The sequence below is a fragment of the Callithrix jacchus genome, chromosome X, assembly GCF_049354715.1.
Source record: "Callithrix jacchus isolate 240 chromosome X, calJac240_pri, whole genome shotgun sequence".
Lineage (NCBI taxonomy): Eukaryota > Metazoa > Chordata > Mammalia > Primates > Cebidae > Callithrix > Callithrix jacchus.
Window position 1 is genome coordinate 19,496,537 of NC_133524.1, and position 16,396 is coordinate 19,512,932.

A 16,396-nucleotide genomic window follows, 5' to 3' on the forward strand; every position below is an offset into this window, starting at 1 on the left:
CTTCCCATCTGAGAAGCTTCACAGATTTTTTAAAAAGTCCTTTTTATCTAAATACAATTTTTATCTGATTGTAGAAGAATAGAGAAAATGCTTCAAAGTAAGAAAGAAAATAAAAAGTAAAAAAAAAAATGCTCATAATGCCAGCAGGCAGGTCAATCACGGGGAACCATAGTGAATATTTCCACTCATGTCCTCCTGTTTCTTCCTATGCATGTTCCTACACACCCGCGGTCACATCATGTGTGACTTTCAGAGTCCGCTGCCATTTCAGAGCACCCATCTCCCAGTTTCCCTCCATTAGAACAATGACTTTAAGGCATCAATTCTCAGCTTTGATGGCACATTAGAATCGCCAGAAGGGCTTTTATTTTTTTTGAGACAGGGTATTGCTCTGTTGCCCAGGCTGGAGCACAATGGCTAGATCATAGCTCACTGCAGCCTTGAGTTCCTGGGCTCAAGTGATTCTCCCACCTCAGACTACAGGCATGTGTCACCATGCCCAGCTTTTTTTTTTTAATTTTTAGTAGAAACGAGGTCTCGCCCAGGCTGATCTTGAACTCCTGAGCTCAAGCAGTTCTCCCATCTGGGCCTTCCAAAGTGCTGGGACTACAGAGATCCTGAGCCCGGTGACTGGGAATAGGTATTTTTAAAAACTTTTTATTTGAACTAATTTTAGGTTTACAGAAATACTGTAAAAATAATACAAACAGCTTTGTGTACCTCCCACACAGCTTGGTCGCCCAATGTTAACATCTAACATCCAAAATTAGACCCAAAAGTCTATCAAAATTTAGTATATGACAAAGGTGACATCTCAGATCACTGAGGAAGAGATGAACTTTTTAATATTTAACTATTTAAAATTGTTTCAAAATCTGCATGACAAAAACATGATAAAGGCAAAAGATAGCTGAAAAACTGGGAGAAAATATTTGCAACATAGATGTACATATAAAGAGCTAATATGCACAATATATAAAATACTCTTAAATAATTGATCAAATACCATTAGAAAAAATACAGAAAAGACATGAACATGTAATTCACAAAAAGATACAGAATAGCCCCCAAATATATGAAAAAAAGTTCAGACTCTACCTTAGTAAGAGAAATACTGATTAAAGTAACACTGAGATACCATTTCTCACCTATCAGACTGGCAAACATGTTTTTTAAATGACAAAACATTTAGTTGGTGAGTCTTAGGGAGTCAGAGTATGTTTAATGCTCCCCAGGTGATACTGATATGCAGCTAAGATTTCAAACCACTGGTTTAAGGCCACGGTCCAAGGGGAAACTTCATACTGCAGAAAACTGCATTTTCCCTAAAATTGAAAGCCTTCTCTACTCCTATAATTCTAGAACTCCTTAGCTAGCATGGTGATTAATTTTTTTTTTTTTTTGAGTCGGAGTCTCACTCTGTCACCCAGGCTGGAGTGCAGTGGCACGATCTTGGCTCACTGCAACCTCCACCTCCCGGGTTCAAGTGATTCTCCTGCCTCAGCCTCTTGAGTAACTGGGATTACAGATGCATGCCACCATGCACGTTTAATTTCTTTTGGTATTTTTAGTTGAGATGAGTTTTCACTGTGTTAGCCAGGATGGTCTTGATCTCCTGACCTTGTGATTCTCCTGCCTTGGCCTCCCAAAGTGCTGGGATTACAGGCATGAGCCACCACGCCCGGCCTTATTTTTTTTCTTTTTGAAGGAGAAGGGTCAGCATGTTTGTTACATACCACTGCATCTTTTCCAGCTCTTCTGGGGAGGAAGGGCAGGGTGTCTTGAAAGAACAGCAGCAGTGCTCTAGGGGAGACAAAAGGAACAGGAACAAGAAAAATACACAGTCAAGAACAAAGCAAGGTGGCAGCTCAGAACCATTAACTATCACGGTTCCTACACTGCTGGCATCCAAGAGAGTAATTGTCTAAACAGGTGACAAAATACATTGGATGCCATCATATTGACAATCATATACTGTATACATAGTAGGTGCTCAAAAATATTGATTAATTTTTGGGGGGTTTATGTAGCACTAATCACTCGTCAGGAACTCCTAAGTCTTGGAGGATGTGATGTTAAGTGAAATAAGCCAGGCATGGAAAGACAAATACTGCATGATCTCACTCAGATGTGGAATCTAAAAAGTCAAACTCAGAAACAGAGTGAAATGGGGTTTACTGGGAGAGGGTCCAAGGCGGAAAGAATGGGGAAATGCTGGACAAAAGACACAAAATTTCAGTTAGGTAGGAGGCATAAAAGCTCTACCGTACAACACGGTGACTACAGTCGGGAGTAACGTACTGCACGCTTGGAAAGTGCTGAGAGAGTAGACCTGAAACGTTCTCACCGCAAAAAACGACAGGTATGTGAGCTAATGCAGTGTTAAACAGTTGCTATAGCCATTCCATGCTGTCTAGCAAAACCTCACGGTGTACACCACAAATATGTACAATTTTTGCTTGTCAATTAAAAAGTGGACATATCCCAGTAGCAACCCACTGAACACTCCAAAAAGAATTCTCCTTCTCAATAGGGTTTATTTTATCATGTTATCAAATAAGACATATTAAAACTTTATTAGTGGTGAGGGAGAAGGTTAGGACAAATACCTAATGTGTGTGGGCTTAAAACCTAGACGATGGGTTAACAGGTGCAGTAAACCACCACGGCACAAAAGGCAGTCTGGGGCCAGGCATGGTGGCTCACACCTGTAATCCTGGCACTTTGGGAGACTGAGGCAGGCAGATCACAAGGTCAAGAGATCAAAACCATCCTGGCCAACATGGTGAAATCCCGTCTCTACAAAAAATACAAAAAATTAGCTGGGCATGGTGTGGTGGCACGTGCCTGTAGTCCCAGCTACTTGGGAGGCTGAGGCAGGAAAATTGCTTGAACCCGGGAGGCGGAGGTTGCAGTGAGCCGAGATTGCGCCGCTGCACTCCAGCCTGTGCAACAGAGTGAGACCAGGTCTCAAAATAAATAAATAAGTAAAATTTTCTGGAAATTCTATCTAGATTATCAGATAGCTAAGACTTGAAGACATTCTGTTTCTTTCTACTTTAGCCTTGGTTTAGGCGAAAAAAATTAATGTTGCAAACCTGTACATTCTGCACATGTATTCCAGAGCTTAAAGTAAAATACAATACAATAAAATAACTGTATTAGCAAGCAGGAAAAATAACCTTCTAGGGCTCTTTAAAAATTGCCCAATGGACAGGTGTGGTGGCTCATGCCTGTAATCCTAGCACTCTGGTAGGCGGAGGCAGGAGGATCACTTGAGCCCAGGAGTTTGAGACCAACCCGGGCAATATAAGGAGACTTCATCTCTACTAAAAATGTTAAAATGAGCTGGGTGCAGTGGTGCATGCCTGTAGTCCCAGCTACTCAGGAGGCTGAGGTGAGAGGATCACCGGAATCTGGGAAGTCAAGGCTGCAGTGAGCCATGAGTGCACCACTGCACTCCAGCCTGGAAACAGACTGAGACACTGGAGAGAGAGAGAGAGAGAGAGAGAGAGAGAGAGATTGCCCAAGGACAAAGGAGTCAGACAGAAAGCTGTAACATATATAAATTTATTATATTTTCAATTAGAAAAATATCACATCAAAAGCCATATGAAGAGAAATGCAGCAATAATAACAATAATAGACAACTTACCCATTGGTCGAATCTTTACTCTTTCCAAAGCAGCTATTACAGCACATGCATTCATTGTATTATTCAGTTTTATTGTGAATGTGCAATTTAATGTGCTATAAAGAGAAATATACATAACCAGAATGTTACTAAGTAGGAAACCTACCTACATATCTGTAATTGCTCTTGCAAACTTAGAGTGAGGGAAGGGGACACTGATACTGTTCACTTGTGATGTCACCCAGTAAGCTTGTAAATACCCATTTACCATGGTTTGAATTTTACCCAAAAATATTTTATATTAAGAGACATTTATGGAGGTTCACGTTCACAGAGGTTGCAAACCAGAGACTCTCTGATCACACACAGGTGCTGGATCATTTTGCCTGCCTACACAATGAACAGGCAGGGGTGAAACTTGGTTGCAGAGACAAGCAAGCACCTTGACACCTTTAATCTCACCCCACAAACACTAGCTGGCCACTTGCCTGGTGTCTATAAACATTTGAGCTTCCATTATGGGAGCCCTTTCACATACCAGCCTAGATGAACATCAAGATCTTTTTTTTTCTCTCTCTCTCTTTTTTTCTTTTTAGATGGAGTCTTGCTCTGTCACCCAGGCTGGAGTGCAGTGATGTGATCTTGGCTCACTGCAACCTTCCTGCCTCCCAGGTTCAAACGATTCTCCTCCCTTAGCCTCCCAAGTATCTGGGATTACAGGTACTTGTAATCCCAGCACTTTGGGAGGCCGAGGCAGGCAGATCACTTGAGTCCAGGAGTTTGAGACCAGCCTGGCCAACATGCTAAAAACCTGTCTCTACTAAAAATATAAAAATTAGCTGTGTGTGGTGGTGCATGCCTGTAATCCTAGCTACTCAGGAGGCTAAGGCAGGGAGAGTTGCTTTAACCTGGGAGGCAGAGGTTGCAGTGAGCCGAGATTCTGCCATTACACTCCAACCTGAGCAACAGAGTAAGACTCCATCTCAAAAAAAAAAAAATCTTTCTGGAAATTCTATCTAGATTATCAGATAGCTAAGAATTGAAGACATTCTCTCTGTTTCTTTCTACCTTAGCCTTGGTTTAGGTGAAAGAAAATTTATGTTGCAATAATGAAAAGAGGTTACTGAAATGAACTAAATCTGTATAGTGGACAGGGATTACAATTTCACAGAAGACTTGCCCTTATTTGTACCAATGAATAGTTTGATGAGTAGAAACTCTCAATTTCTAGGACTTTTGGCTGTCACAGAAGGCTTGGGGTCCAGGTAGTGGGAGTATTGCCCTATAAGCCATTGATTTACACAGCCAGGATAGTCAATGGACACAATTTAGAATGAGAATCTGTGCAACCCCAAATAATTGTTGGACAACCTCTGATTCACTCCTGCCTGTATGTGCTTCTTAATTTGTTCTTTTCTTTTCTTTCTTTCTTTCTCTTTTTTCTTTTCCTTTCCTTTTCTTTCACTCATTCATTTATTTGAGATAGTCTCACTCTTTTGCCCATGCTGTAGTGCAGTGGTGCAATCTCGGCTCACTGCAACCTCTGCCTCCCACACTAAGTGATTCTTGTGCCTCAGCCTCCAAGGTAGCTGGGATTAAAGGCACCCACCCCTATGCCCGGCTAATTTTTGTATTTTTAGTGGAGATGGGCTTCTGCTTTGTTGGCCAGGCTGGTCTTGAACTCCTGACCTCAAGTGATCCAACCACCTTGGCCTCCCAAAGTGCCGGGATTACAGGCGTGAGGCACCACACCCAGCCATGTCCTTTTTTCTTTCTTTCCAATCTTTTCCTTCCCCCTCTCTCCTTCTTTTCCCAAGCTCCTTCTTTCCAAGTTACGTTCCTTCTTTTTGGTCTGGCCTTCATCCTGCCTGGACCACTGGAAGCCATTTCTTGCTTATATCAGTGGCCCTTGGGGCTAAGGACACTGATGACCCTTAGCCTTGTGGAACCACAGGTAAATGGCCCGATACTACAAACTTCTCTGTGCTTCATAAAGAAACAAGAAGATAGATATGACAGAGTGATCAGTGTTTGGAAAAATAAAAATATTTAAATCCAAATATTTTTGGATTTAATATGTATTTATTTTAGAGGACCCCCTTTGCATTTGTAATTTAATTAAGACTCCTTAATACTTTATTTATCATAAATGGAGAGAGAATGATATTTATGAAGATATTAGAAATGACTGACCTTTGGGCCTCTGCTGTAGCACACATTATAAAATAAGTCTGAAACAAAACAAAAAACATATAAACACATATATGTGACTTTGGACAGTTGGAAATAACAGAAAAGACCCAAGGCTAATGACAGAATTTTAGCATCATGAGAGCCATTAGGGATTGTCCATTTCGTGTTCCTACCGGATTCCCAGCCTATCATCAACACTCTTCAGACCATACAAACTCCGTGAGGTCACTATTACACAAGGAAGCTCATTTTCCTGGCGTTTATATTTTAAGAAACTCTTGGTCTTAAATGAAGAAAAATCTACCTCCTTGTAATGTCTACCCATTGCTTCTAGTTGTGATTTTTGGAATAAAAAACTAGATTATTCATTCTTTTACATGACAAATGTGGGAGAATTCAAATACATATCTCCCAGGAATGCAGAACCCTATGCTTTACCCAAATCATAACAATAATTATAAACAAGCTACAGGGTGTATTACAATTACCTCACTTAGGGTTTGTAGGGTTTTGTTGAGCTCTGAGCGTCTGTAATAAAATGAGAGAAATTGACATCAAAGAGACAATTCGTGACATTAAATTCAAAACACGTTAGATTTTAGCAATTAAATCAAGCACATGATATACACTGCTTACGGGGTTCACTTTGAAGAAACAGAGAGCATAATAAGAGAGTCCTATGTGGCAAGAAAATAAATTATTTATGTGACAAGGGAAACCAACCAGACAGGAGCTATATCAGTTCCAGCCAAAAGCGGGACACAAATTATGGTTGGATAATTTTGTTATTCATGAGGCTACTGCAACCTCAGGCAGCTTCTTCTGGCAGAGGGCCAGGGGGAGAGCTGGCCTCAGGCAAAAATTTCTGAGAGGGGCAGGCCACTCAACCTGGGGACCCTGTGCCTCTGATTTCTTCCTCACCCCATCTCACAACACCCGCTTAGGAATTTCCCTTATTCCCCTCCTCCAATCCCACTCCAGCAACACTTTCATTTCTTCAAAGTGGCAGAGCTTCCCATGAAGCTGGGATGAAAGGAATCTAGTTAGAGAATTCACTCTAAGGCGGCAGTTCTCAAACAGGGGTGACTCTGCCCTCCAGGGACTATTTGGCAATGTCTGGAGACACTTTTGGTTATCCCTGAGGAGGGTGCTACTGGCATTTGGTAGAGAGAGGCTAGGGATGCTGTTAAGACACCTTACAATGCACAGGATACCCCCACAACAAAGGATGATCCAGCCCCAAAAGTCAAGAGTGCCAAGGTTGAGAAACCCTGCTCCAAGGAATGGTGGCACCAGGCAAGGTCTGGAAGGAAGGAAGGGTCATGGCAGTAGCTGCTAACTCCTCAAGCCAACAGGAGCCATTCCTCCATAACTGTGCTCAGAGACCACCTCCTGGGCTCAGGTGATCCTCCTGCCTCAGCCTCCTGAGTAGCTGGAACTACAGGCACATGCTACCATGCCCGGCTAATTTTTTATAGAGAACAGGTCTCGCCATCTTGCCCAGCCTGGTCTCAAACTTCCGGGCTCAAGTGATCTGCCTGCCTCGGTCTCCCACAGTGCTGGGATTACAGGCTTGAGCACCACACTCAGCCTACAAGTCACCTTCTTTCTGGGGGGTTCCCCTGTTGTTCCCCTGCAGTCAGACTGGTTTAATTGCTCCTCCTGCTCTGTATTCAGAGACTTAGAACATTCCTCCTTTGGTACCCTATACAAGCCACCTTCAGCGCAGGGGTAGCACTGTATTGTTATTTGTTTCATCTTGTGTCTTCCCCACCAGATTCTAGAGGTCTGGTTCTCAAATTAGCTTCATGTTGGAAACATGCCGATGTCTGGGGTCTTAGCTCCCAAATCCTAATTTGTTATAGAGTGTGCCTGGGCACTGGAATTTCTGAAAATTCCCCAGGTGATTTTAAATGCATGCAGCCAGGGATGAGAACCACTGTTCTTGACTTGGTTTTCCATCTCAGAGAGTTAGGTTTATCCCTGTGGATCCCCAAGGCCCAGCACAAAGTAGGTGTTCAACAAATGCCTGGTGACCTTAAATGAACTCAGCTCTATTTCTAGTCTAGTAATTAAGCGTAATTACAAGTATGCCAAGTTGTGCTCTAATTGTAAATTTGTGAGTTAAAAAAAAAGTTTCGGCCAGGCGCAGTGGCATGCCTGTAATTCTAGCACTTTGGGAGGACGAGGTGGGTGAATCACTTGAGGTCAGGAGTTCAAGACCACCCTGGCCAACATGACAAAACCCCGTCTCTACTAAAAATACAAAAATTAGCCAGGTGTAGTGGCACACGCCTGTAACCCCAGCTACTTGGGAGGCTGAGGGCCGAGAATTGCTTGAACTCAGGAGGGTGGAGGTTGCAGTGAGCCAAGATCGCACCATTGCACTCCAGACTGGGCGACAGAACAAGACTCTATCTCAAAAAAAAAAAAAAAGTTTCTTCTTTTATTGCCCATCTAAAGTTCCAGATCCTTCCAGGGCATTGATCTCATCTGCTTTTCATTTCACATCTATAACTGAATAGTTAGAAAAGCTAGATTTCATTAGGAGGTCAAAGAATAGGCATAAAGGACATGAGTAACACGCTGCCGCACTCCCAGTTCTCAGCAGTTGAACTTCTTGACCACTACAAACTCAGCAGGCCCTAGGGATGTTTGCTCTCTGCCAAATGCTTCTCTCTGCCTAGCATTGCTGAATCATCAGACACAGCCAGGTCAAAATGCTAATTTGAAAGATGACCCATAAGAAGAGAAATTTGTTTTGTTTTTCTTTTCAGTGTTATCACAGACACCAGAGCAGATTTGCTTCAAAAGTTTTGTAACAATCTCATTTGTGAGGTAGTGGCAATGCTGAGAGTAGATGAATTTCATCTCTGATGCTGCTTCGCTGGCTGCTATGAGGGCAGAAATATGAAGTTGCCCCTTTTGGTGACAGACAGAGTAAGACCATCTCCTGGCCTAGGCCATCCTGGTGGCTGACATTTTGACTTACTGTTTAACTGGAGGCATCTATTTGTTGTTGCTGTTTTTTTATTTTTTTTGAGACAGAGTTTCACACTTGTTACCCAGGCTGGAGTGCAGTGGTGTGATCTCAGCTCACTGCAACCTCCGCCTCCTGGGTTCAAGCATTTTTCTTGCCTCAGCCTCCCAAGTAGCTGGGATTATAGGCACCCGCCACCAGACCTGGCTGATTTTTGTATTTTTAGTAGAGATAGGTTTCACCATGTTCGCCAGGCTGGTCTTAAACTCCTGACCTCAGGTGATCCGCCTGTCTCAGACTCCCAAAGTGCTGGGATTACGGGCATGAGCCACTGCCCCTGGCCAAGGAGACATCTATTTGTAATGCATTTTTCATTGTCTGTGCCTGTCCCTGGTAAGCCCAGGTCTACTTAACAAAGACTTCTCTCTGACTTATGAATCACTGATGCTTCACGAAAGCACGAACACATCATATATTTGGAGTCACACCTTGGACTCCTCTTTCAACCATGCTGGATAACAAATCATATTAAAATTCAAATGCTAATTCAAATGAAGCTGTTATGTAACTTCAGAGCATCAAAGAGCCTCATGGGGATAAAGTTGATGGGATTGTGGTTAGTTTGCAACCAAGTCAAGAACCAATTAGCTCTATAACCTTTAGGCTGGTCTCTTTCCCATTCTTAGTTTTTGATAGCAAACATGGCTCAACAAGTACCCTTCCATAGCTGACATCTGAAGTGTTACATCAAATGGCAGATTACTCACTTTGATTCACTTAGAGACAGGACTCTAGTTAAGGTGTCATTCGTTTTATCTTGATTCTGTTAGAAGCACAAAATCATTAAGAATATGACAAACATTGTTTTGTTGTTCATTTGAACTCTAACAATAAGTTGTTCTTCAGTTTTGTTGGCCACCCAAATAACTATACCCCAAAGACTGAATCCTAACTGCAAGAAACATTGTCTAGTCAATGATCAAGTTGCAGTTTTATAGAAAAGGGAGGGCAAAAAGTGGTTCTCAAAGGTTAATCCACATTGGCTGAGCCGTTTTTCTTTGAGATGGAGTCTTGCTCTGTTACCCAGGCTGGAGTGTGCCATCTCGGCTCACTGCAACCTCCACCTCCTGGGTTCAAGTGATTCTCCTGCCTCAGCCTCCCGAGTAGCTGGGATTACGGGTGCGTGCCACCACGTCCGGCTAATTTTTTGTATTTTTAGTAGAGACAGGGTTTCACCATGTTAGCCAGGATGGTCTCAATCTCCTGACCTCATGATCCATCTGCCTCAGCCTCCCAATGTGCTGGGATTACAGGCGTGAGGCACCAACCCCGGCCGCTATTTTTGTTTTATGTTTCCTTTAAAAAATATTCTAAGTCAGCAACTCTGATGTGCTAATTTCTGTCTTTCTTTATTTCAAGAGTTCCCCCCAAAGAACACTATTAACATTCTTGTCATGGAAGGTCCTGGACCTATGTAACATACCCCAATGTAAAAAGGAAAACTTGATAGCAGCCATTGCTGTATTTCTAGCAACCAGTGCATTGATTGCCTGGCACATAGTAGGTGCTCAGAAATAGTCATTGCGTGAATGAACCACATTTGGCTGGGATCCTCTAAATCAATCTAGGTCTTAAAAAGGCTGATACCGCTGCATCAGAATCCCCCATGGAGAGAACAGAATCACATTCAGAATATTATTCTTAGATTCAATATATACATTTCTTGTTGCTAGGAGTTTCTAATATAATTTAAAATTTTAACTGGCAGTAGAAATGCATCATCTTAACATTCTTATTCAGCAGCAAGCCTACTGAAAACTAAAATTATTAACAAAATACCATGATTATTATGAATTCAAGCCCTTGCTACAAAGTTAGGGACTCAACCCATTTTATTTAAATTTGGTCATAACAATAAATATGCCAAATATCATAAATAATCTGAACCTCAAACAAATCTTTAAATACATAGGAATTTGCCTTTTAAGAAAAATCTTTAAAACTTACCTGCGGAATGGTGCTTTCTTCATCGTATTGAAACATGATCTCACCTTTAAAAAATGCTAAAAAATAAATTTTCAAAAAGAAATGTGAGACTTGTATCTTTATAGCTTGAGGATTAATATCACATATAAAAAGATGATCAAATTATAAGGTTTCACTGAATTGTTTTTTATTCACATTTACTCTGTCAGTAAGTTACTCAACTATTATCAATACAACTTTCAGAAACTATGAAGTGCAAATTTTATGTGGGAATTCAGAAAGAGAAAACTTGCCCTCTTGTTAAGAAATTTTATTCCTAGGGGCTTTCACTCTATTTGGAAACAAATAAAACAGAGACTCCTAAACAGAAGGATGTGGTGTGCACTTCACAGACTATATGCAGGGTTGTCCAATCTTTTGGCTTCCCTGGGCCACATTGAAAAAAGAATTGTCTTGGGCCACATGTAAAACACACTAATGATGGCTGATGAGCTTAAAAAAAAAGGGCCCCTGCATCAATATCATAATGTTTTATGAAAGTTTACAAATTGGTGTTGGGCCACATACAAAGCAGTCCTGGGCCGCATGTGGCCCCTGGGCCGTGGGTTGAACAAGGTTGATCTATAGGAACCCCAAACTGGCCTCGTGAGCAATGGGGCAAGGATGTCACATAAACTAGAGCCAGGGCTCAGCCAATGTTCTTGGTGATTGAGCAGGTAGTAAATATTTGAGGGTTTGCGGGTTGTATGGTCTATGTTGTAACTACCCAACTCTGCCATTGTAGCATGAAAGCAGCCATAGACAATACATAAGTGAATGGGCATAGGCTGTGCTCCAATAAAACTTTATTTACAAAAACAGGCCATATTTGGACTATGGCGAGTAATGCCAACCCCTAAGCTAGAAGGCCTCCTCCTCTCATCATCTTTTATTGTACCCCAAAGTACAGCAACTGATTCCTGCTTAAAAATGGCCAAGGAAGTCAAGAGACCAGTATTTGACATGATCTATTTCAGCAACTTTTCTACTGAGAACCTCACTTTCTGCGTATCAACACTGTAATTTCAATTCATACAGTATGTAATTATTTTTAAAAATGATATCTGCATAGAATTACTTATACATTTTTAAAAATCTTAACTTTTAAATGATTATTTAAATTGTGTGTGTGTGTGTACATGCATGCTAACATCCACAACGTCTCTGCCTCTTATTCTTACTGAGTGAATGCTGAGTTTCATGAATGTGCTGGGAGCACGGTGGGGCCAGAACAACCAGGAAGCCACCACCTTCTGACCATCAGCCTAACTCTTAGTCAGCTCCCACTTTCTTCACCAGCTTCCACTTTTCTTAGTCAACCCAGACTGGAACCTGTAAGAAGTGAAGGCTTCCAGTCCCTGGCAGGGTACCATGGGGCTTCTGGTGCCAAAAGAGCTGGTTCCCTGATGAGGCTGTTTTCACCGACACTAAGACAAATGGTCAATTCAGTCCCTTCACTGGGGAAAACATGACTGCAATGAGCTTTCTGGCATCTGTTCTTCAAGATGACCAGTTGTTTGTTTGTTTGTTTTTTAAACTACATGTTCAATTTTCAAATAGTTATCAAACATCATGTAGACACAACACTGAACTAGACATTAGTCATCAGCCCAAAACATAAATGAAGCACGAAAATAATGACATTATGGGGAATTTGGTGAACAGAAGAGTCAGGAGGAAGGAGAAATGGAGGAGGAAAACAGAAGAGAGAGTTATACAATATACATAAATGAAATGTATACAACACTTTGCTTTCTTTAATCAAAACCAACTCATATTTTCCTCCTATATTCGACCTGGACCATAGTATTAGCAGAAAGCTCAGATGAACAAATCTTGCATTCACACAATAGAAAGTGTAAAACATTCTTTCAATGGGATGTTTTCTTGTTTTCTAAATTATCCAACCTTAACTTATTTTACTTGAAATCGTGACCTATGTTTTTCAAACAAATGATTAAACTGTTAAAAGGAACGGAATAAAGAAAACATTCCTGTCATGGCTGCTTATTACTATAATCAGAATAAGACCTTCATACCACAGAATACCGAGTTAACTTCCTCTTCTCGCTTTCTCATGATCTCCTGGCCAGTGCTGATCTGCCACAGCATATTTTTCTGTTTTTCACATTTGCTTTCACTGGTTTTAACAAGGAAGGGAGCCCAGGGAGCCAAACCAAGGTGAGAAAAGTGGTTGTTTCATTCCTTCTGGCCCATGACAGAAGGGAAAATATTCCCATTTCAAAAATAGCATGTTCTGAAGAGACTTCCATCTCAATTTTTAAAAATAGCAAATAGCCATAGTTAAAGATGGCAAAATACACTATGGACCCTGCTAGAATTAGCATCCATTTAAACTAGGTGTACATGAGTTGTCAACATTCAACAGACTGATCTGCTTTATTCTTAGCAAGATGTTATCCTGTGTCTAAGCTCTAATACTTAAGGCCCTATAGAAAAACTTGACAGATTTCTATATAAGAAGTGACTTTCAATCATTATTAATGTCATTATTAATTATGTTCATGAATTAACTCTAAGGGTATTAGTTATGGATTTAAATATATAATGAAAAATATTTATTGTAGAGCTGTATGTCTCATATTAAGAAAGTGAATCCATCTTCTCAATAGGCAACAGGAAGATAATTTCAGCCAGATCTAAAATTTACTTTTGTTTTTATTAGGGACTCCTAGTAGCCAGGTAGCATGAAAAGATGCGGATCCAAAAGGCACATACCACATTCTCAAAAGAAACAAAAGCAAACCATTTTTCTCTATGGAGGAAACTTATCTGGTAATGTGTAATGTACACAAAAACTAACCTGAGTCATTGCAAATAGATGACAAATTGCAGATATTTCGCTGGGGTTTGACGCCTGTAAAGAAAACACAACCCAGATGGTTAAGCATGTCAAAGCCTGCGTTTATGTGCTATATTGTCAAGAGAATTAAAAAATGTAGGCAGCAAATGTGGACCAGAAATATTATAAGCTAGATATAATTGGCTGGCTGGATGAATTCCATAAAGACTAAAGAAATGAGAGGGTTTTTGTTTGTTGGCTGATCAGCTATGGAACTTAATTCTTTGCTAATTTTTAGTATGTCCATATCTGACCCCCAATTCCTCCCTAAAATTTTCATCCCCTTCCCAATTAATCCCTCTCCTATTCAATATAAACAGAGTACCATGAACACGAAACAAGTAGAGACTTTAAATGGAATAGCCCTTAATCACAGATCCTCCTTCTTTACCTAGATAGGGGAGTCCATGAACACCTGGTGTTAATCCTAGCTCTTTATTCAAATGTGTGTATGAAATAACATTAATGTCATAATATTGTTTCATGGGCAAAAACTACAAAATTCAAAACATATTTGCTGAGCACCTACCATATTCTACAGGCTTTAGGAGTTTCCATATATAGACCCTGCCCTCAAGGAGCTTACAATCTAGTGGATGATACTGGCCAGTATATAAAAAGCATTTTTATCTACTTATTGGTGAGGGCAAAAAGGAGTGATGACCAGGACAACAGACCAAACAGACATACAAAGGAGACAGAGATGACTGGGAGATAAAATGAGCATCAGAACAAAACTTTGTATGTATTAACCTGAGAAAAACTTTATCCTTTGGTGAGAGGACAAATATATCTCTTCTTCAATTTGAAGAGAGCTCAAGGTTTACTTCTCTAAAAAGCCTTCCCTCATTAATTGCATCCTTTTGGCAAAGCATAAGAAATCCATAGGACATGGGAGGAGCAAATGTTGATAATGTATTAAACAAACTGCCAAGGGAAAACCTGTTGTATTAAGACTTTTTTTGTCTCCTTGTTAGGTCTTGTTTGGTCAGAATTATGTGTGCAATGCCCAATTGCTAGTTTATTTCCATCGCACATTATGAATCCTTAGTTCGTTGCTATGAGAAAACTAGTTTGGGTAGAAATTAAAATTACAGTTTGAGTTAGTGCATGTGATATGGTTTCTGCTAGTGTGATTTATTGATATATAGGCATCATGCTTTAGCAAAGATGCCTATAGCTATGAGTTTTGATTTTGAGAGAAAATTAAATTTAGGTACCCCAAATTACCAGGTCTGTAGATTTTTAAAAATTTATTATACTTTAAGTTCTGGGGTACATGTGCAGATCATACAGATTTGTTACACAGGTATACACGTGCCACAGTGGTTTGCTGCATCCATTACCCTGTCATCTACAGTAGGTATTTCTTCTAATGCTAACCCTCCCCTACCCCTCTACCGCCTAGTATCCCTCCCCTAGCCCCCACCCCCGACAGGCCCCAGTATGTGATGTTCCCCTCCCTGTGTCCATGTATTTTCTCATTGTTCAACATCCACTTAAATTTTTGTATTGTTTCAAAGCAGTGTTACTCCCACCAGAAGAGAAAGATTTCTTCTTCTGTCTATAAGCAGGTATATTTGCTTATAGACAGAACTTACTATAACATATATACTATGCAAATATAGAATTTATAGCTTCTATAATGGGTAGTTATGTATTACTTACTAAGCTTTTCATTCGATCATCTCATCTATTTCTAAATTTTAGCCACACATCATTTCCAGTGACGTGTCTTCTTGCTGTTCATTCATTCTGAGAATTTTCTTTCCTATTGCTAGGGTTCTCATCTGCAATCTCCTCTATGTACATGGCCACAGGTCATTCCTTAAATCATGAGAAAACTTTCTAAAGGGTCAGATAGTAAGTATTTAAACTTTGTGGGTCATATGGTCTCTGTTGCAACCACTCACGTTTTATGCAGCAGAAAAATAGCTATAGAGAATATGTAAACAAAGGGGAATGTTAGTGTTCCAATAAAACTTTATTCACAAAAACAGGCAGTGAGCCCAATTTGGCCCATTGGTGATAGTTTGCCAACCCCTGCTTGAAATCAATCAGAAGCCTTCCTGTGCCTAGTCTTGTATAGAAACTTAAAAGTATATGATTTCTTTGATTTAAAAAGAATTTGGCCAGTTACAGTGGGTCATGCCTATAATCCTAGCACTTTGGGAGGCTGGGGCGGGCAGATCACTTGAGCCCAGGAGTTTGAGACCAGCCTGGAAAATGTGGCGAAATTTTATCTCTACAAAAAAATACAAAAATTAGCCGGGCTTGGTGGCACAAGCCTGCAGCCCCAGCTACTCAGGAGGCTGAGGTGGGAGGATCACCTGAGCAAAGGAGGTTGAGGCTACAGTGAGCTATGATTGCACCACTGCACTGCAGCCTGGGCGACAGAGTGAGACCTTGTCTCAGAAAAAAAAAAACTGAGGTTCCTTACTCTAACTTCTTCCTTAATTGCATCCCCCTCTACTCCTATGCCTCTTAACCATGTCAGTAATACTTGTGTAATCATTGCCTTTATCTGCATGCATGTTCATATTACTTATCTATTTGTTTGCCTTGCCTTTCCCCATAGACTGGAAGATTCTTGAGGGTAGGCTCTGTGTCTGATCATTATTATATAGCCCCAAACACCTAGTACAACTTCAGGTACCCAGTGCATGCACATCCATTCATTAAGAACAGGATTTTATCTTGA

The 16,396-nt window shown here is 40.7% G+C and overlaps 1 protein-coding gene across 40 annotated transcripts in view; it reads right to left on the reverse strand.

Annotated features, from left to right (window-relative positions):
• The window catches only part of ADGRG2 (adhesion G protein-coupled receptor G2), a 131,551-nt gene that overhangs the window by 28,522 nt on the left and 86,633 nt on the right, over positions 1-16,396 (reverse strand). For all 40 annotated transcript variants that reach the window (XM_035288468.3, XM_017968726.4, XM_035288466.3 and 37 more), the window contains 7 exons: positions 13,657-13,710; positions 10,815-10,870; positions 9,575-9,630; positions 6,316-6,355; positions 5,828-5,865; positions 3,656-3,750; positions 1,737-1,803 (listed from right to left, as the gene is read on the reverse strand). In XM_035288468.3, coding sequence (XP_035144359.1) covers positions 1,737-1,803; positions 3,656-3,750; positions 5,828-5,865; positions 6,316-6,355; positions 9,575-9,630; positions 10,815-10,870; positions 13,657-13,710 — 406 coding nt within the window. The remainder of the gene's footprint in view (positions 1-1,736; positions 1,804-3,655; positions 3,751-5,827; positions 5,866-6,315; positions 6,356-9,574; positions 9,631-10,814; positions 10,871-13,656; positions 13,711-16,396) is intronic.